At 40.3% G+C, this 15,309-nt stretch overlaps 1 protein-coding gene across 2 annotated transcripts in view; it reads left to right on the plus strand.

The window, feature by feature from the left end:
- Positions 1-14,681, plus strand: part of RELN (reelin) — a 284,556-nt gene extending 269,875 nt beyond the window's left edge. The window contains exons 58-65 of one of the 2 annotated variants that reach the window (XM_077179117.1): positions 9-82; positions 901-1,062; positions 1,840-1,997; positions 2,848-3,067; positions 4,060-4,257; positions 4,655-4,753; positions 9,560-9,695; positions 13,538-14,681. In XM_077179117.1, coding sequence (XP_077035232.1) covers positions 9-82; positions 901-1,062; positions 1,840-1,997; positions 2,848-3,067; positions 4,060-4,257; positions 4,655-4,753; positions 9,560-9,689 — 1,041 coding nt within the window. In that variant the 3' untranslated portion in view covers positions 9,690-9,695; positions 13,538-14,681. The remainder of the gene's footprint in view (positions 1-8; positions 83-900; positions 1,063-1,839; positions 1,998-2,847; positions 3,068-4,059; positions 4,258-4,654; positions 4,754-9,559; positions 9,696-13,537) is intronic. The other variant, XM_054631807.2, reaches the window with a different exon arrangement.
- The last annotated feature ends 628 nt before the right edge of the window (positions 14,682-15,309 follow it).

Consider the following 15,309-nt stretch of genomic DNA (forward strand, 5'->3'; position numbering starts at 1 on the left):
TGCTATAGATCGTGGTTGGCTGTGAGGCAAATTCTTGTGGGGACCTCCACTCAGTGATGCTGGAGTATACAAAGGATGCCAGGTAAATGACAGCAGAATACACAGACCTGAAAAAAAAATAGTATGACATTAAAAATGTAGAGAGCTTCTATTTATTAAAGCTTTGCTTTGCTATTCATGTTGTAACATGAATTATTGTAATATGCTTTGCTATTCATGTTGTAACAGAATCTGAACAAAGCCCATGTGCAAGCACTGGGATTTGTCTACATAACTCCCATAAATTCTCTTTATATTTTATCCCAGACCTTGACAGATTCATGGCATTGAGCTTGTAGTTACAATCATGAGCATGTTCCTCTTAAAAATGTGCTCACAGGAAAACACATTTGCAGGAAACTAGTAGGATACAGGACCAAGCTGTCATGAATTGGGAGTTACTGAACTCCAAATTGGTCTCTAACTAGCTAACAATAACACTGCCTCATGAGCTGTAGAATAGCACCATGTTATAATTTGTAAAAATGAAGGTATATTCTGTGCTCAAAAAGCTGTGGGTGAAAATGTAGCAAATTCTATTGGGACCCTTATGAACACTGTAAGAAAAAAGGCTAAGGAGCTGCCTCCTAAATAAATCCTGTCACGCAGCCCAGAGCAGCTGTATGTACCACCACCAAGGGCTCCACAACACTCAAACGTCCCCCTGGCTGCACCTGTGCTTTGACCTCTCACCTCTTGTTTATTTGTGGCTCCAGAGCATGGAAACTATTGCTGACAATCTCCTGTTTCTTTAGTAAGACAGGCAATGTCATGACCCTTAGAAATAATCTGTTCTCCTTTCATTATTTTTTCAGTTGTTCTAAAACTTTTTTCTCTTTTTCTTTTTTTTGCTTCCTGTAGGACAGACTCATGGCAACTTGTCCAGACACATTGCCTTCCATCCTCATCTAATAGCATTGGCTGCTCCCCATTTCAATTCCATGAAGCTACCATCTATAACTCTGTCAACAGCTCCATGTGGAGAAGAATAACTATCCAGCTGCCTGACCATGTCTCATCCAGGTAGGCTCATGAAAGGTTAGCTCACTGTGGACCTATAAAATGACAGCTGTCTTGCTGGCATGGTTTACTAGGAACAATTGGTGAATTAAAAATTATTCCTTATTACAGATTTAAATTTGATACGTTACTAATTGTGGAATTCACATTCTCTGAAAAATCCCTTCGCCCAGGATTTTTCTCCTGGGAAGCTGAGGAGCCTCAGAGAAAAGGAAAACAATTCTTATCTCATTTGCTTCTCCTGTGTTGTGCTCACATGTGGAATGTGTTTGGAGATTGTTTCCCCACAGGTGATTATTTCATTGGGTTCTGGTGTGAGTTGTTTTGACTTATTGGCCAATCAGGGCCAAGCTGTGTCAGGACTCTGGAAAGAGTCATGAGTTTTCATTATTATCTTTTTAGCATTCAGTAAGTATCATTTCTGTGTTATTTAGTATAGTTTAGTATAGTATTCTTCAATATAATATAGTGTTATAAAGTAATAAATTAGCCTTCTGAGGACATGGAGTCAGATTCATCATTTCTCCCTGCCACAAGGGTCCCTGCAAATACAATAACTAATGTTCTTCAGGAAGCTTTTTGTTAATAGACGTCACTACTGCCAATTATGCAGCAGGCTGGGTATTTTCCCCTCACATGAGGGGGCTGTGACTTCACTTAGAGAAGTCAGCAAATGTAACATTTTGGTTACATTTGCTGCTGGTGTATTAGAACATCACTGTACAGGTGTGTTTAATTGCTATGCATCCTAATGTAGTGTTTGGATGTTGTTATTCGCAGTGCAACCCAGTTCAGGTGGATTCAGAAGGGAGAAGAACTGGAGAAGCAGAGCTGGGCAATCGATCACGTGTACATTGGGGAAGCGTGCCCAAAGCTCTGCAGTGGCCATGGGTATTGCACAACTGGAGCCATCTGCATCTGTGACGAAGGATTCCAAGGTTACATTTCTTCATTTCTCTTCTGTACATCTACTACAGTCTAGTCCAGCTCAAAATTAAACAAAAAGACAAAGTGATGTATCATGTCCAAATTCATCACTGGAATGTCTGAGTAAAAATCCAAAATTAATAATTTGTCAGGGTTCCAAATAACAGCTTTTCCCCCTCCTTACTCTTTCCATATTGAGCCAGGAGTCTCTCCCACTTGGCACTGTATGGAAAGTCCACCCAGCCCTCATTGAAGGCAGAACATGGCTACTTGATTACCCAGAATTGGCTTCCACCCCATGCTCCTTCCAAGGGTGCATCCCAGAGGATGTGCAAATGGGATCCAGATGTTGGTGACTGGCATCTGTAAGGGACTCTGTGCCCCATCAGGACAGAGTGTTCTGCTCTAAGCCCTCAGTGCAGCTAAGCTCATGTCTAATGGTACCTGAGTGCCCTTGGTAAGCTCTAAGTGCTTTGTGGGAGTGGAGCCAGTGTTTAATGTCTTCCAGGAGATCCTCATAACTTTATAAGATCAGATCCCTTCCGAGTTTTTAGACATATTTGCCTTCAACCCACAATTGGGTTGGGTTTCTCCTATTGGCATCAGTGCAAAACAGGAGAAATTGTATTGCAGTTCTTGAAGTTATACTGCTGTAAAAATTAGACTCAGCCTCAATTTTGTAAAAATGACTGCTGTATATCAATGTGCATATTATTAATGGATCTGCTGAAATATATTCAGGCTGTCCTCACACTGAATATTGAGTCACAACCTTGAAAAGAATTACAATGACCTGTAACTCAATTTTCTCCATTCTTTCTATTTTTTGCATATTTTACAACTTCATTGTGTCATTTTTAGGTGATGACTGCTCTGTTTTTAGCCATGATCTGCCAAGTTATATTAAAGATAATTTTGAGTCTGAAAGAGTCACTGAAATAAACTGGGAAACCATTCAGGGGGGAGTGATAGGGAATGGATGTGGACAGCTGGCACCCTATGCCCATGGAGATTCGCTCTACTTTAACGGATGTCAAATAAGACAAGCTGTGACCAAGCCTCTGGATCTCACCCGAGCAAGGTAATAGTTTGAGCCTAAACAGCTCTTTTAACAATTCATGAGAAAGGAAACTCTTCACATGGATGTGCAGCCATGTGGGCCAGTACAGATGAGGATGGACTGACCTGGCAGTGCCATGCAGTTGGATGTGGCTGGCAGAAAACATTAGGGTTGGCAAAATGCTTTGTGATTTTGATTTGGGAGATGGAGAGTGAGGATGTCAGATGAAAAGGTCAGATGTTTTCATCATGCCCAACAGAGCACTGTCTATGTAAGCCAACACTGACAATGAAGCTGTTGGCAAAGACCGGACACCAGACTGCCTGGACCAGTGCCTGATCTGATAAGACAAATCCCATGTTTGTATGTGCCTCCACAAATGGTTATGACTAAAGATGTTATTTAGCAATTACAGGGTCATTTTCTCATTTCAGTTGTCAAATAGAATTATATTCACCTGGCAATGAACAGGAGTATGTTTTTCATCTATTGAGCCTCTTTGGCCATGGAAAAACAAATGTAAACAGCCTGTGCTGGCTCTTAGCAGAGTGACAGCTTTCACAACTGGTTTATATTGAGTTGTCCAAAGCAAGATTAGAAACAGGATGAATTGGCCAATGGGCCAGATATAAATCAGGCTCTTCTCTTCTTACTTGAACACCTGGGTAGAATATGATATATATATATATTTTTAGGCACTTTCTTATATTCAACCTTTATTTGTCCTTCTTAAACTTTTCATACTCTCATTTACATGTTTGCATTTTTATCCATCTCAGTTTTGTGCAGATATATTGCAAAATTGGATCCTGCCTGCAACAATATATTATACATAGCAAACTATTATTTTGAAAGGGGACCTGTGTTTTAAAGATGTGAGAACAGTTTATTTTGCATGTTAAAGTAATGATTCTTGAAAATGCTACAAGTTTTGCAATAAACCTAAAAATACTATTGCTCCTGTTTGAATAATTTTGCATATTGAAAATATTTTTTCTCTCTGTGTTTTACAGCAAAATCATGTTTGTTTTGCAAATTGGAAGTATTTCACAAACAGACAGTTGCAATACCAATCTGAGTGATCCTAACACTGTAGATAAGGCAGTGCTCCTCCAATACAGTGTAAATAATGGAATTACATGGCAAGTAATTGCACAGCATCAGCCAAAGGACTTTATACAAGCCCAAAGAGTGTCTTATAACGTTCCCTTGTGAGTACCCAGTCACATTTCATTACCTCTAAGTGCACAAGTTACATTTCTGCTAAAAATAACCTATCTTTGCATCACTGTTGAAGAAAAAAGGTTGATGAGAGGGTAAACAATGAAGAAGACTTAAGAGGAAGGGTGATTAAGAAATTCCAGGCTAGTGTTTATCAATGCACTTAAAAAAAAACCAGAAAGAATACTTGTTTTGAAGATTAGGAGAAAAAATCCTCCCTACCTGTGCGCATTTTTACCTATTAAGTGTTTTACACATACAATATGTTGATGTTCAGTGACATAGATACAATTTGACTTTGCTCTCAGTTCCTGTTGGGGGATAGGTAGGGATATGCAGAGCACCAGTAGTCTGGAGCTCTGACAGGCTCTTGTGTTTGTGTGACAGGGAGGCACGAATGAAAGGAGTCTTACTGCGCTGGTGGCAGCCCCGTCACAACGGAACAGGTCATGATCAGTGGGCTTTGGACCACGTAGAAGTCGTCCTGTGAGTATCAGCTTCACCTCATCCCACCCCACCTCAGAAAGCACTGAACTTTCTCCAGCATGACATGAGTATTAAGCTCATTAAGAACCATTGTGGCCCAGGGAATCCTTTCTGAAAGGGAAACCTTTAAAATCCTATCTTTCCTGATGCTCTGCCCTGACTGCAACAGTCAGTAGTTAAGATGGACACAAAGTAAGTGTCACAGCAGGGGGGTGTGTGGAAAAAATCGTGGAAAAATGCAGGAGGGAAAGTGGGGCTTTATCACCTCCAAGTATTGCTGTGGTCCTGTAATGCAGCAATGACTATTAAAAAATGATTGTGCTGGGACATAAGAAAGGATATCCTGTTCAACACTGTGCTGCCATTTAAGGCTGATCTATATCCTTTCAAAGATAAAAAAGATTCTTCTGTATTGTTCATTGCACAAAATAATGTTGTTGTGCCTCTTAAAAATTTGTGTTAGCAACTAATGCCTTATTCATTTCCTTTTTTTAGTAAGAAGGATACTGTTCAGAAACAGGGTTCACTATATCAGGTTCCTATGGTCCGAGCTCTATATTCATCCCCTTGTCAAGATTTTACCAAGTCTGCACCCTCCTGATTCTCCCATTCTTGAGATGGGTTTCGCTGGCAGCTAACCCGTTTTTCCTGTGTTGCACCACGAAGAGATGACCTGCTTTTTCTCTAACAATTTAGTTCCAGTAGAAGTGAAGTGCTAGTGGCTTCCCGGGCAGGAACTCATCGCTGGCAGTGGTTGGCAAAGAGAGGCGAGCCTGCTCCATATAGATAGGTTCAAACATTCTTTTTATTGAACAATGTAAAAACAAGCATTGGAGAAATAAGGCTTAGATAACCTCTAGACCGTGTAATTATAGCTATGAGGTTTCTGAATTAGCAGAGGCACTGCAAGTAATGTTTTTTAACAGTAGAAAAGTGAATTGTCTGATTGGTAGTTAGTCCTGTTCTCCTTTCCACCAAGAAGCACCAGCTTGCATGGCACTCATATCAACCCCAAACCAAACTGGTCCCAACACTGAGTAACTGTACACCCTCCACTGCTTTTACACACCTTGCTGGGCTCTGCTTCCATAACATTAAGCTTAAAACTGGAAGGAACAGAGGAGAGAAATGGATATAATTCCTGGTTTAGTCAATCAATGGCTGTATGATGCTGCATCAGGAAAGATATGGAAGAGTATGAGCCTGCAGGAAGGTCACCATGTTTAGGAAACCATTGTAAGGGGAACTGGTCACTCTGAAATATTCACAAGTCTTTCTACCTTGTAGTTAAAAATAAAATGAATGGAAAAAACCATGTAAGAGAAAAAAATAAAGTATAATGTTACCCATCAATCCAAGCACTGAATTAGGGGCCATAAGTAGGAATAAAACAGATCTTTAAAAAGTTATTCTGAGGCTGAAATGTGGAGAACTTCTCTGACAATGAGATCTGCCAGTCTGTAGACTTAACACACAAGTTGAGTGATAACAAGAAGTCATGTATATGTTATACTAGAATGGACATAGCAAGTAATCACATCTTGCCAAGAGAAGGAACCAGGTGGGCACACAGGTCTCCTCCCTTTTATTATTTTAGTCCTGTTAAAGAGCTTTAAGGGCTTCTGAAAATTGCTGTAAATATCAGGCTAGAGGCAGAGGATTTCCACCCTGTTCAAGTGACATCTGGTACAATCCACAGACAGACCAAACTGGACTGATTTCTCCCTTACCAAGCCCTGTGAAACACAGTGCCATGACACCTTATTTCCCAAAGGCCAGATGTAGAGTTCCAGTCCCTGCTAACTACAACACGAGACATACTGCTCTCAGGAAGTGCAGAATTCCATGCCATGGTGCATCTGGTTCCTATACTGGCATGTGCTCAGACCTGACAGCTGCATTTAACTCCTCTGTTTTGCTTAACTTCTATCTGCACATTGTAATTCATCAAAATATTCTTTAGGCCTCCACAAATTTATTTGCAAGTAACCTGCAACTTCCTTATCAATAAATACTCTCACCTGGGTTCTTCTGTAGCTCTGCTATTTCACTTGGTCACCTCATACTGATCAGTTTACCCTCAGTACTTCAGTTTCTTCACCTGTTAAATGATAAAGACAGTCACCTCCATGAAGGGCTTCAGGGTATCAGCAGGGAACCTGGATCAGTACTCACCCTAGATGATCCTGCACACACCAGGGCTATCAGGAATCACACTGTGACTACTAGGGATAGGACTTGGCTTCCATTCTTAATATTCCTTCATTTTCCAAGGAAGGGTACAGAAGCACTGCCGGCTTCTGGGAAGAACAACCCCCCTTTCCCAGGCAGCTCTGCAGCAAGAGAGAAGGAGGCAGAGTCCTCTGGGTGCTCTCCCTTCCCACCAAGATTGCCAGGGGAGAGCTCTGTGGGCAATAGCCACCCCAGGGCTGCAGAGAGGCACAACCTGAGCTTGAGCCATTCACCAGGGTTTGTCTCTTCCCATTAATTCTATAGGGAGTCATTGGAGAGTCAGTAGGCTTCTGTCTGGCTTATTCATCCCAAAGCTAGGATACTTTAGGAAATACCTGTGCCTCCTAAATTGGAAGTAATTTCTGTTGGAACTCTGGCCTGGTCTCAGAAGGCCATGAACATCTCTAGATATGAACCCATCGATGGTCAACGTCCAACACAGTCTGTATTCAGTCCTCTTACAATCCTGCATTCCACCACCCACCTGGGTGACACCCCATACACCTCTCCAGAGCCATCAAAATTATCCTCACTGGCTCTGGTTTCAGTCCTAGATTTTCATCTTTGTGATCTGTGTACCCACGTTGATGCAACAGGCAAGCCTCAGCCTGTGAGGTGTTGGAGCAAGGAGCCAACTTACACTAGGAGGTGTGGTTTGGGACATAGATAAATTCCTGGCTTTCCACACATCTCTTCTTGTGTTTTCTTCCCTACCCTGTGGGGTGACAGAGGTCTCATTTTCCCAGCCTGTGTGTTGGCCTGGCTGCCTGCACCCCCAGGTGCACAGCTAGATGCTGTGCCAGCTTTCCCTCAGCCCCCAGGCAAGTGAGCCATGCTCTCCTTGAGCAGGCTAAGGGCTGCAGGGAAAGCACCTCCAGCAGGCAGAGCTGATCTTAGGAAGGCAAAGAAAATAAGGATTTTCTTGGTTTCATTTCCCATCCAAAACAGGGGATGTCCCTGCTCCTCCCTAGAGTACTCACCCCAGGGGCATATCTGTGAATGTCTGCTTCCATGGCCCAACTCTTCTCAGCAATCCAAAGGCTTGCAATCAGTTCTGTCCCAGGCCTAGCTGCCAAGTCATAGTGCAGATACTGCTGCAGCTGAAGCACAGCCAGGGTCATGGCACTGTTCAGTTCAACCAATTTCTGAATCAAGGGCCACCATCCTCTCACCAGCAAACATGCCTTCAGGATGCCATTTCTTTGATTCCATTTTGCCCCCAAGAAAATTGCTGTGGGGAAAAAGATCAACCTGCAGATTATACATGCATGCAAAATATCTGGCAGTGATAAAAAAGACCAAAGATGGATGCTTTTGCATCTTACTTTAAATCATTCCACTTCTGAATGAACTCTTTGAATCACTCAATAAAAAGCAATATTTTTAAGATTGTGATGCAGCTGCAAATGAACTTAAATTGAGCACCTCTTTTAAACAGGTGAAACCAAATATCTGTGTTGACAATGTTATACGTTAAATTGAACTTGCCAACTTAACAACAGTCAGTGTCTGTCCTGTGGTGGGGAGAGGATGCAAGTTGTTAAGTTGTCCAGTCCCTTTTATAATCCAGTGCTGATTATTCCTCATTAGTGCAGCGTTTTTTCTCTCCATTTGTAAAGAAAGCTTTGGGCCCAACTCTCATGTGTTCCATGTGGCTCTTCTTAGAATAAGAAAGTATTTTATCCCAGGCTTAAGAAAGAGTTTTTCTGTGCCCCTGTACTTCTGCCCTAAGAAGAGCCCATGTCGGATTCTGCATTTCATTTGCACATTGTTTTTCCCTGGAAGCACAGCTCTCAGCCTGCCCACTGCACACACACCTCACACCCCCTTGCATGTGCATTACACAACTGCCATTTCTTTGTGTATAGGGCAGGCCCTTAGAGACATCTCATTAACTTAATTAAAAGTCAAAGGTACTGAGAAATAAAGGATAGTTATAAGATGAACGCTAAGGGTCTGAGATTTTCTTTACCCCAAAACTTGTAATGTGATCCAAAGGAATATAAGTTGTGCAAGGAATGCAAGAAATGTTATCCCCACCTACTATTTTATGGTTAACTGATAGATAACAGAATGAATCCCTCCATAGCCATCACTCCATGCTCTTCATTGTTGAGATATTCTCACATTTTTGGCACAAATGATTTAGTGAGAAGTTATGTTGCATTTGGTGCAAAGAATGTTTATCCTTATTTTGGAATAATTAAATACAAATTGCATATTCTAGATTTAACCAGAAGTTAAATACAAATTGTATATTCTAGATTTAATAAGTGTTCATGTGGAAAAGCATTTTCATCAGCTTCCTTTTTTTTAGTAAAAAGAAAAGATTTGAAAAATGCGTTTAAATTAAGTATCAACAAATTTATGATAAAGAACATAAGTAGTTCAAACATTAGGTGACTATCTGAATATTCACAACATTTATGCCAAATTTAATATGATGCGGTTTGTGCTTCTATGACATTTCTATTATGTTTCTAAAAAGTGCATGCTGAATTTTATAGAAAATAAAAACCTAAACATTGATTTGAAAGCTGAGGAAATAATTTGTTCAATTTTTATTTTCAAAAGAGATGAAAAGTCCTATATTGCCTCTAAACCTCATCAGGGTTTTATGACTAATCACAGTGCTGCATGCATTGAAAGGCATTTTCTAACTTGTGTTGTATTTCATTGTTTGCTGTCATTGGTTTTACACTAGAATAAGGTAAGTACTTTCCCTGAATCAGTATTAAATATATGTTTCTGTTACAGCTACAGAGTAAGCTTTCACAAAGTTTTGTCAATGATGGGTTGGTGGAAAATCATTTATACTCTGAGATGTGCCATTTAGCTCTTGAGGGCCCTGATCCTGCACTGCTTCCTCAGTGAGCATTGGGGAAGTTAAACTTAGCAGAAATTGTTCAGTAGATTGTGCCAGTGGGAATAATGTGCAGTGGGAATTTCACCAAGGCTGCAATGGGACTTCTCCATCTGCTTCAGATAGGGTACAGTGAGACCTGCCAATGGAGGGCCCCCAGAGCATTGTATGAGCAGCCAAGGGGCAATTCCCACTTTTTTTTTGCAATAAATGACCACAGAGATGCAGCTGCAGTCAGGCAGTGTATGCCAGTCAATCTGCCCCTTGGACAGAGAACCAGAGTCCCCAGGCAGTGCTTTTATTCACATAACCCAGCTGCTTTGTGCTGCTGCAGTTAATGGACACCACTCACCAGTATAGCTACTGAGCTCAGGGTTCAAGTGTTGACTCCACCAAAGCCAAAGAATATTTGCCATTGATATGAGCCCTCAGTCAGAGCACGTGACTTTTTCCATTACAGTACCTGCCTAACAAAGCATTTGTAATTCAGCATCAAAATTTACTCCAAACCTAGTCTTGAGGGACATACTTTTGCTGTGTTCTAAGGCTTTTTTCATGTTTAATTTTGTTATTCAATTTTTTTTTTGTTTCTATTTTGTTCCTGTTTTGTGCCACATCAATTAAAAACACACAAATAAGGAAAGACATTAGTATTTACTGGGGTTGTGTACTGCATATTTTTCACTCAGTTTGGCTTTGGTCCATTTTCATAAACTTTAAATTGCAGCCTTGTAGTTCAAATTGTAGTTTAGAAAACATGCAATAAACATAATGCTCTACTAAAGACTAAGAGACTTTAGTCCAGAGAGACTCCTTCTCATAAATTGCTTTATTGTAGGTGTTTTTTTCAACACGCCCTAGATAGTTTTGTCTTTGCTTTTCTGCATTGGCTGCATATTGCTTTCATCCAACTAGCACAACTCCAGGTACTTCCTTGGAACATTTTTTAGGGTTTCCTACATAAATTCAAGCAGTATTATCTTCTATTTATTTTTCAGTAGTGCACTCAAAACTCTCAAACAGTTTGTACAGCAGTCACTCCTGCTAATTGTTTTGGGTTTTTTTTGCTTTTTGCTCCATCAGTAATACACAGATAATTACTTTGGATCTGAACTTTTCTGACTGACTGATGGTTCAGTGAATGCACAGAAAAAACAGAAAGCTCAGCAGGTGCTGACCAGTCCATTACACACTCCCAAAGTGTCTTCAAGTTGCCACTGATTCTGATAACCACACCTACTCTGATTTTGTGGTGCAATATGATACAATACTGTAATGCATAGGGTATACATATTTACCCATGGAAAGAGTGAAAATCATAGTATTTCTACAGCAGGGATCAAGGTTCTTCTGTGGCATTCAACCAGTAGTTGGAAAGTCTGGCTCATGTCAGTGAGAACAAGTTTGAACTACATTAATGCAAGTTAAAAAAATCACATTGAGTTCCTGAGAATTTAAACTTCTCTTATTTTTCACACATTGCACTGCTATAGTACTCAATGTAAGACATGAATACATGCTTCTTTCTAACACCTTGATCATCTTCCAATGGAACACAATTATATTCATAAAAAAAGTAGATCCCTTCTACATTACTAGGTAAGCATTTTTTTGTTCCTTTTTTTCAATTCTTTCTTTTCCTTTTTTTTTCTTTGTTCATTGTTTTAAACATCTTCATCATCCCTTTAAGGCCAGATACAAAATGGTTGGTCATTTGAAGTGAAATAGAGGCCAGGTGCACATAGCAGTGTCCAAAACCAGTCCTGAACATCTCTGCTGAACTTTTGCTGGACATAGGCAGACTAAAGACAGGACAGAAAAGGCTCCTGGGACAAGGACTGCAGCACAGCAGGTGCCCCATCTGTCCAAGTCTTGTCCAAGCTGAGGCTAGCAAAACCAAGCTCACTCCTAAATTTAACCAGGTCCAGAAAAGCAATTTTTTCAGCCAAACACTTTGGCAGGCTCTGTTTGGTCCCATGTACCCAGAGCAAAGAGCAAAGCTGCTCAGAGTTGGGCTGTGCTTTCTCCCAGGGCCATCTGGTGTGTTTTGGCTGCAGAGCAGCCTTCTCCCAGCAGATAGGGGCTCTATCCTCACCTCAGGCTCAGCATGCTCTCCTGAGAGGTGGGATGTGGCTGTGAAGGCCCTCTGTCTGAGGAACCACCCACTTTCCAGGCAATGGGAATTAAAGGCAAGGGAAAATTAAGAACTTCTTCAAGCTTCATGACCAATGGCAGCCACTCTCAGGAGTGGGTTTGGGGTCATAATTTCCCTCCTGCCTTCATCAGTGAGACAGCTGGCATTGGAGCCACGGTGACCTTCCACCCTGAGGACTTAAGGACCAGAATGAACACTGATGTTCAGTCCTGCTTTGCACTTGAGCTACCAAGCGGCTTTAAAGTTACATAAACTCACCACTATCAATCCCTCACACAAAACTTACAAATCAGCACAGACCTTTCCTTTTTACTTGAATAAGCCAACATTAACCCCTCTCTCAATTGCCAGATGATCTAGAGCTCTACCTTACTGTGACAGTGCCAAAAGTTGAGCAAAGTGTACATCTGTTTTCTTTCATTATCACCAGGAGCTGGTCTTTATTTCATTCTTGCATGTACATTCCAGTGGGGGAAAAAAAATAAAAAATTGCAAAGCCTTGGAAAACTAGTCAGGAAATTACTTGGATTTACTTAGAGGTTTATAATCTAGATTTTGATATGACAACTATTAATCAATTTGGTCAATTGTGTTCAAGATTAGCTCATGAAAAGGGCATCATTTTGTTAGACACATTTTTAGGTTAAATTAGCATACTACAGCAAAGGTTGGTTGTGGTTATGGGAAACCAGGTATTTTGCAAAGCATACAATTACTCCTTTTTCCTAAGGGCCATATTCACTAAAAATAAGCTTATGCACTAGAGAGGAAAGTATGACTTACTACATTATGAGTATTCACTTCTTACTCACAGACAAAACTCACTTGTAAAAACATTCCTTGAAACCACAAATGGGAGATTTGTTGACTGCAGGTCTTCACAGATCTGCCCTCTCATGGTTCCTTCTTCCCTCAGTGGGAGAAGTAGAAACTTACACTAGGTGGGATGGGCCTTGTACTCCAGGTAGGTCTTCCAAACAAGTGTGCCTTCTTAAATTCAGCTGCAGTTGGGCTCTCTTGCTTGGTCTCCTGCCAGACATGATGATGCTTATTTCCCAGACCTTCGTTTCAATTTGGAAGAGGGTGCATAGGGGAAGGAAACATTAATCTGAATAAAAGTATTGTACTTCACTTTCTCTAAGGTAAAAGAAGATAAAGCTTTTCTTCTGTTCTCAAGATAAAGCAGTTAATGATCAAAGAGAGAAGGATAACTGGAGTATAAAACCCCCATAGAGAAACGTTATGAAGTGAAGTTTTAGTGAATCTGGCCCTAGGCAGCACCAGTTTTCATTAGCTGAAAGCTCTTAACCTTTCCCTAAGATAATTTACTGTAAATGAAAGCCAAGTGAGACAGATTCTCAATTGCCTTGTACCTTTGCAGTTTAACAAAGGGTGTGATTCACACCAGTTTGCACAGACTTGAAAAGTTGTGCAAGGACAAAGAAGAATCAGTCCCACTAGCTCACTGCTAGAAAAGAATTTCCACTACATGTGAAAGAAACTGACACACTTCTCTTCTTTCACCCTTTGACAGCACTCGCAAACAAAATTACATGATGAATTTTTCACGGCAACATGGGCTCAGGCATTTCTACAACAGAAGACGAAGGTCACTTAGACGATATCCATGAAGAAATGAGAAATTTATTTTTTTTTCCTCCCAACATGTGATGTGTTGCTTTCCATTCTTTAAATCTAGCACTGCATCTGGTATCAGGACTTTTCCGCAACTGGCTTGATGAATAACTGAAAGCCTTTTTCAAGACAGAGTATACACCACTTTTTCGCACTGTGAACTAATGAGAAGTGACTTATTTTCTCATAGGTAAATGTTTTAATGTTGATGTGTCTGTGAAAATTGTGATCTGTTGTAATATCCGTTACAGTGGCAGTATTGGAAGTAAGCAACTAATTCTGTTTAACAGGAAAAAAAGTTTAAGCACAAAGACTTTTCAGATTTTATGTTTATAAAAACCTACATACTAAGTACAGAATTTAACATTCTTTGTCACATAGTTATTTAAGTGCACTGTATTTCAGCTCTGTGTCATTTTAAATGATTAAGTTATCATTGTTTGTCCTCTTCGTATTCTCTTCTACAACATGACACATTGGCACTGTATTTACTTGTTTTGTTGTTGTAATATTTTTGCTGCTGATTTTTTTGGCTATTTACCTTCTTACAAAATGTATTTAAAAAAATCATCTAAGTACCTAATCCAGAAGAAAATTGCAAAAGTAGTTGTAAAGGCGTTGATATCCTTCAGTCTTATTCTTTGATATGTCTGTTGGTTAGCATTGTTTTGTGGATAAAAAAAAGAATGCTTGACATTAAACTTTTTTCTACTAAGGATTTGTGGATTAAGCCCCAAACAGAAATTCCCAATTCCCTGTCTAAATGTAGTCAGTTCTCTGAAACTGATTTACTTACAGTAACTGCCATTTGGTGTCTGTAGTAATGAAGTGATTTGTAAGCAGTGAATGTTTCCTTGTGTTCTCTTTGGTGTTTGTTTCTATTGCGGGTCATGTTTGTATCTTCTGATAAAGTTGTATCTACACCAGCAACGTTATAATGCCCCTATAGCCCTGAACTGTCTATTATCATAAATCAAATGCTTCACTTTATGGTGAACCAAGCTAAAGATCCATGCTTCAATAAAGATAATGTCAACAAAGAATTCTGATGTTAGACTTTTCAAGCCATGTGGGCTTTACATAAAATCATAAACCAAATTCTTCCACTAAATACCTAGATTCTAAACATTAAACAAACATTAAAGTTATTTTTAATATTTAGCACATCACACTGAACAGCACTTTGCAAGTAGCACAAACTAAGAGATCTCCCCATCCCACCTATGGGGATAACACAGCCCTTGGAACAGGTCCTGGAGCAATGAATGAAGCAGGACCACAGAGCAATACACACTCTCGCTTTATCTGCAAACCAAAAAATGCAAACCGCTGTTCCCAAGCTCTGAGAACAAGAGTGTGGCACCTAAGGAACCTTGTTCCAAACAGACCAAGCTGGCAATTCTTAGAATCATATGAACCAATAAGGTTGGAAAGGACCTTTAACATCAAGTCCAACTGTTAACTCAGCACTGCCAAGCCAGCCACTAAACCATGTCCCTAAGCACCACATCTACACATCCTTCTAACACCTCCAGGGATGGTGACTCAGCCACTTCTCTGGGCAGCCTGTGCCATGCCTGACAACCTTTTCAGTGAAGAACCTTTTCATTATATCTGATCTAAACCTCACCTGGTGCAACCTGAGGCCATTTCCTCTTGTCCTGTACTTTG

The sequence above is a fragment of the Agelaius phoeniceus genome, chromosome 5, assembly GCF_051311805.1.
Source record: "Agelaius phoeniceus isolate bAgePho1 chromosome 5, bAgePho1.hap1, whole genome shotgun sequence".
NCBI lineage: Eukaryota > Metazoa > Chordata > Aves > Passeriformes > Icteridae > Agelaius > Agelaius phoeniceus.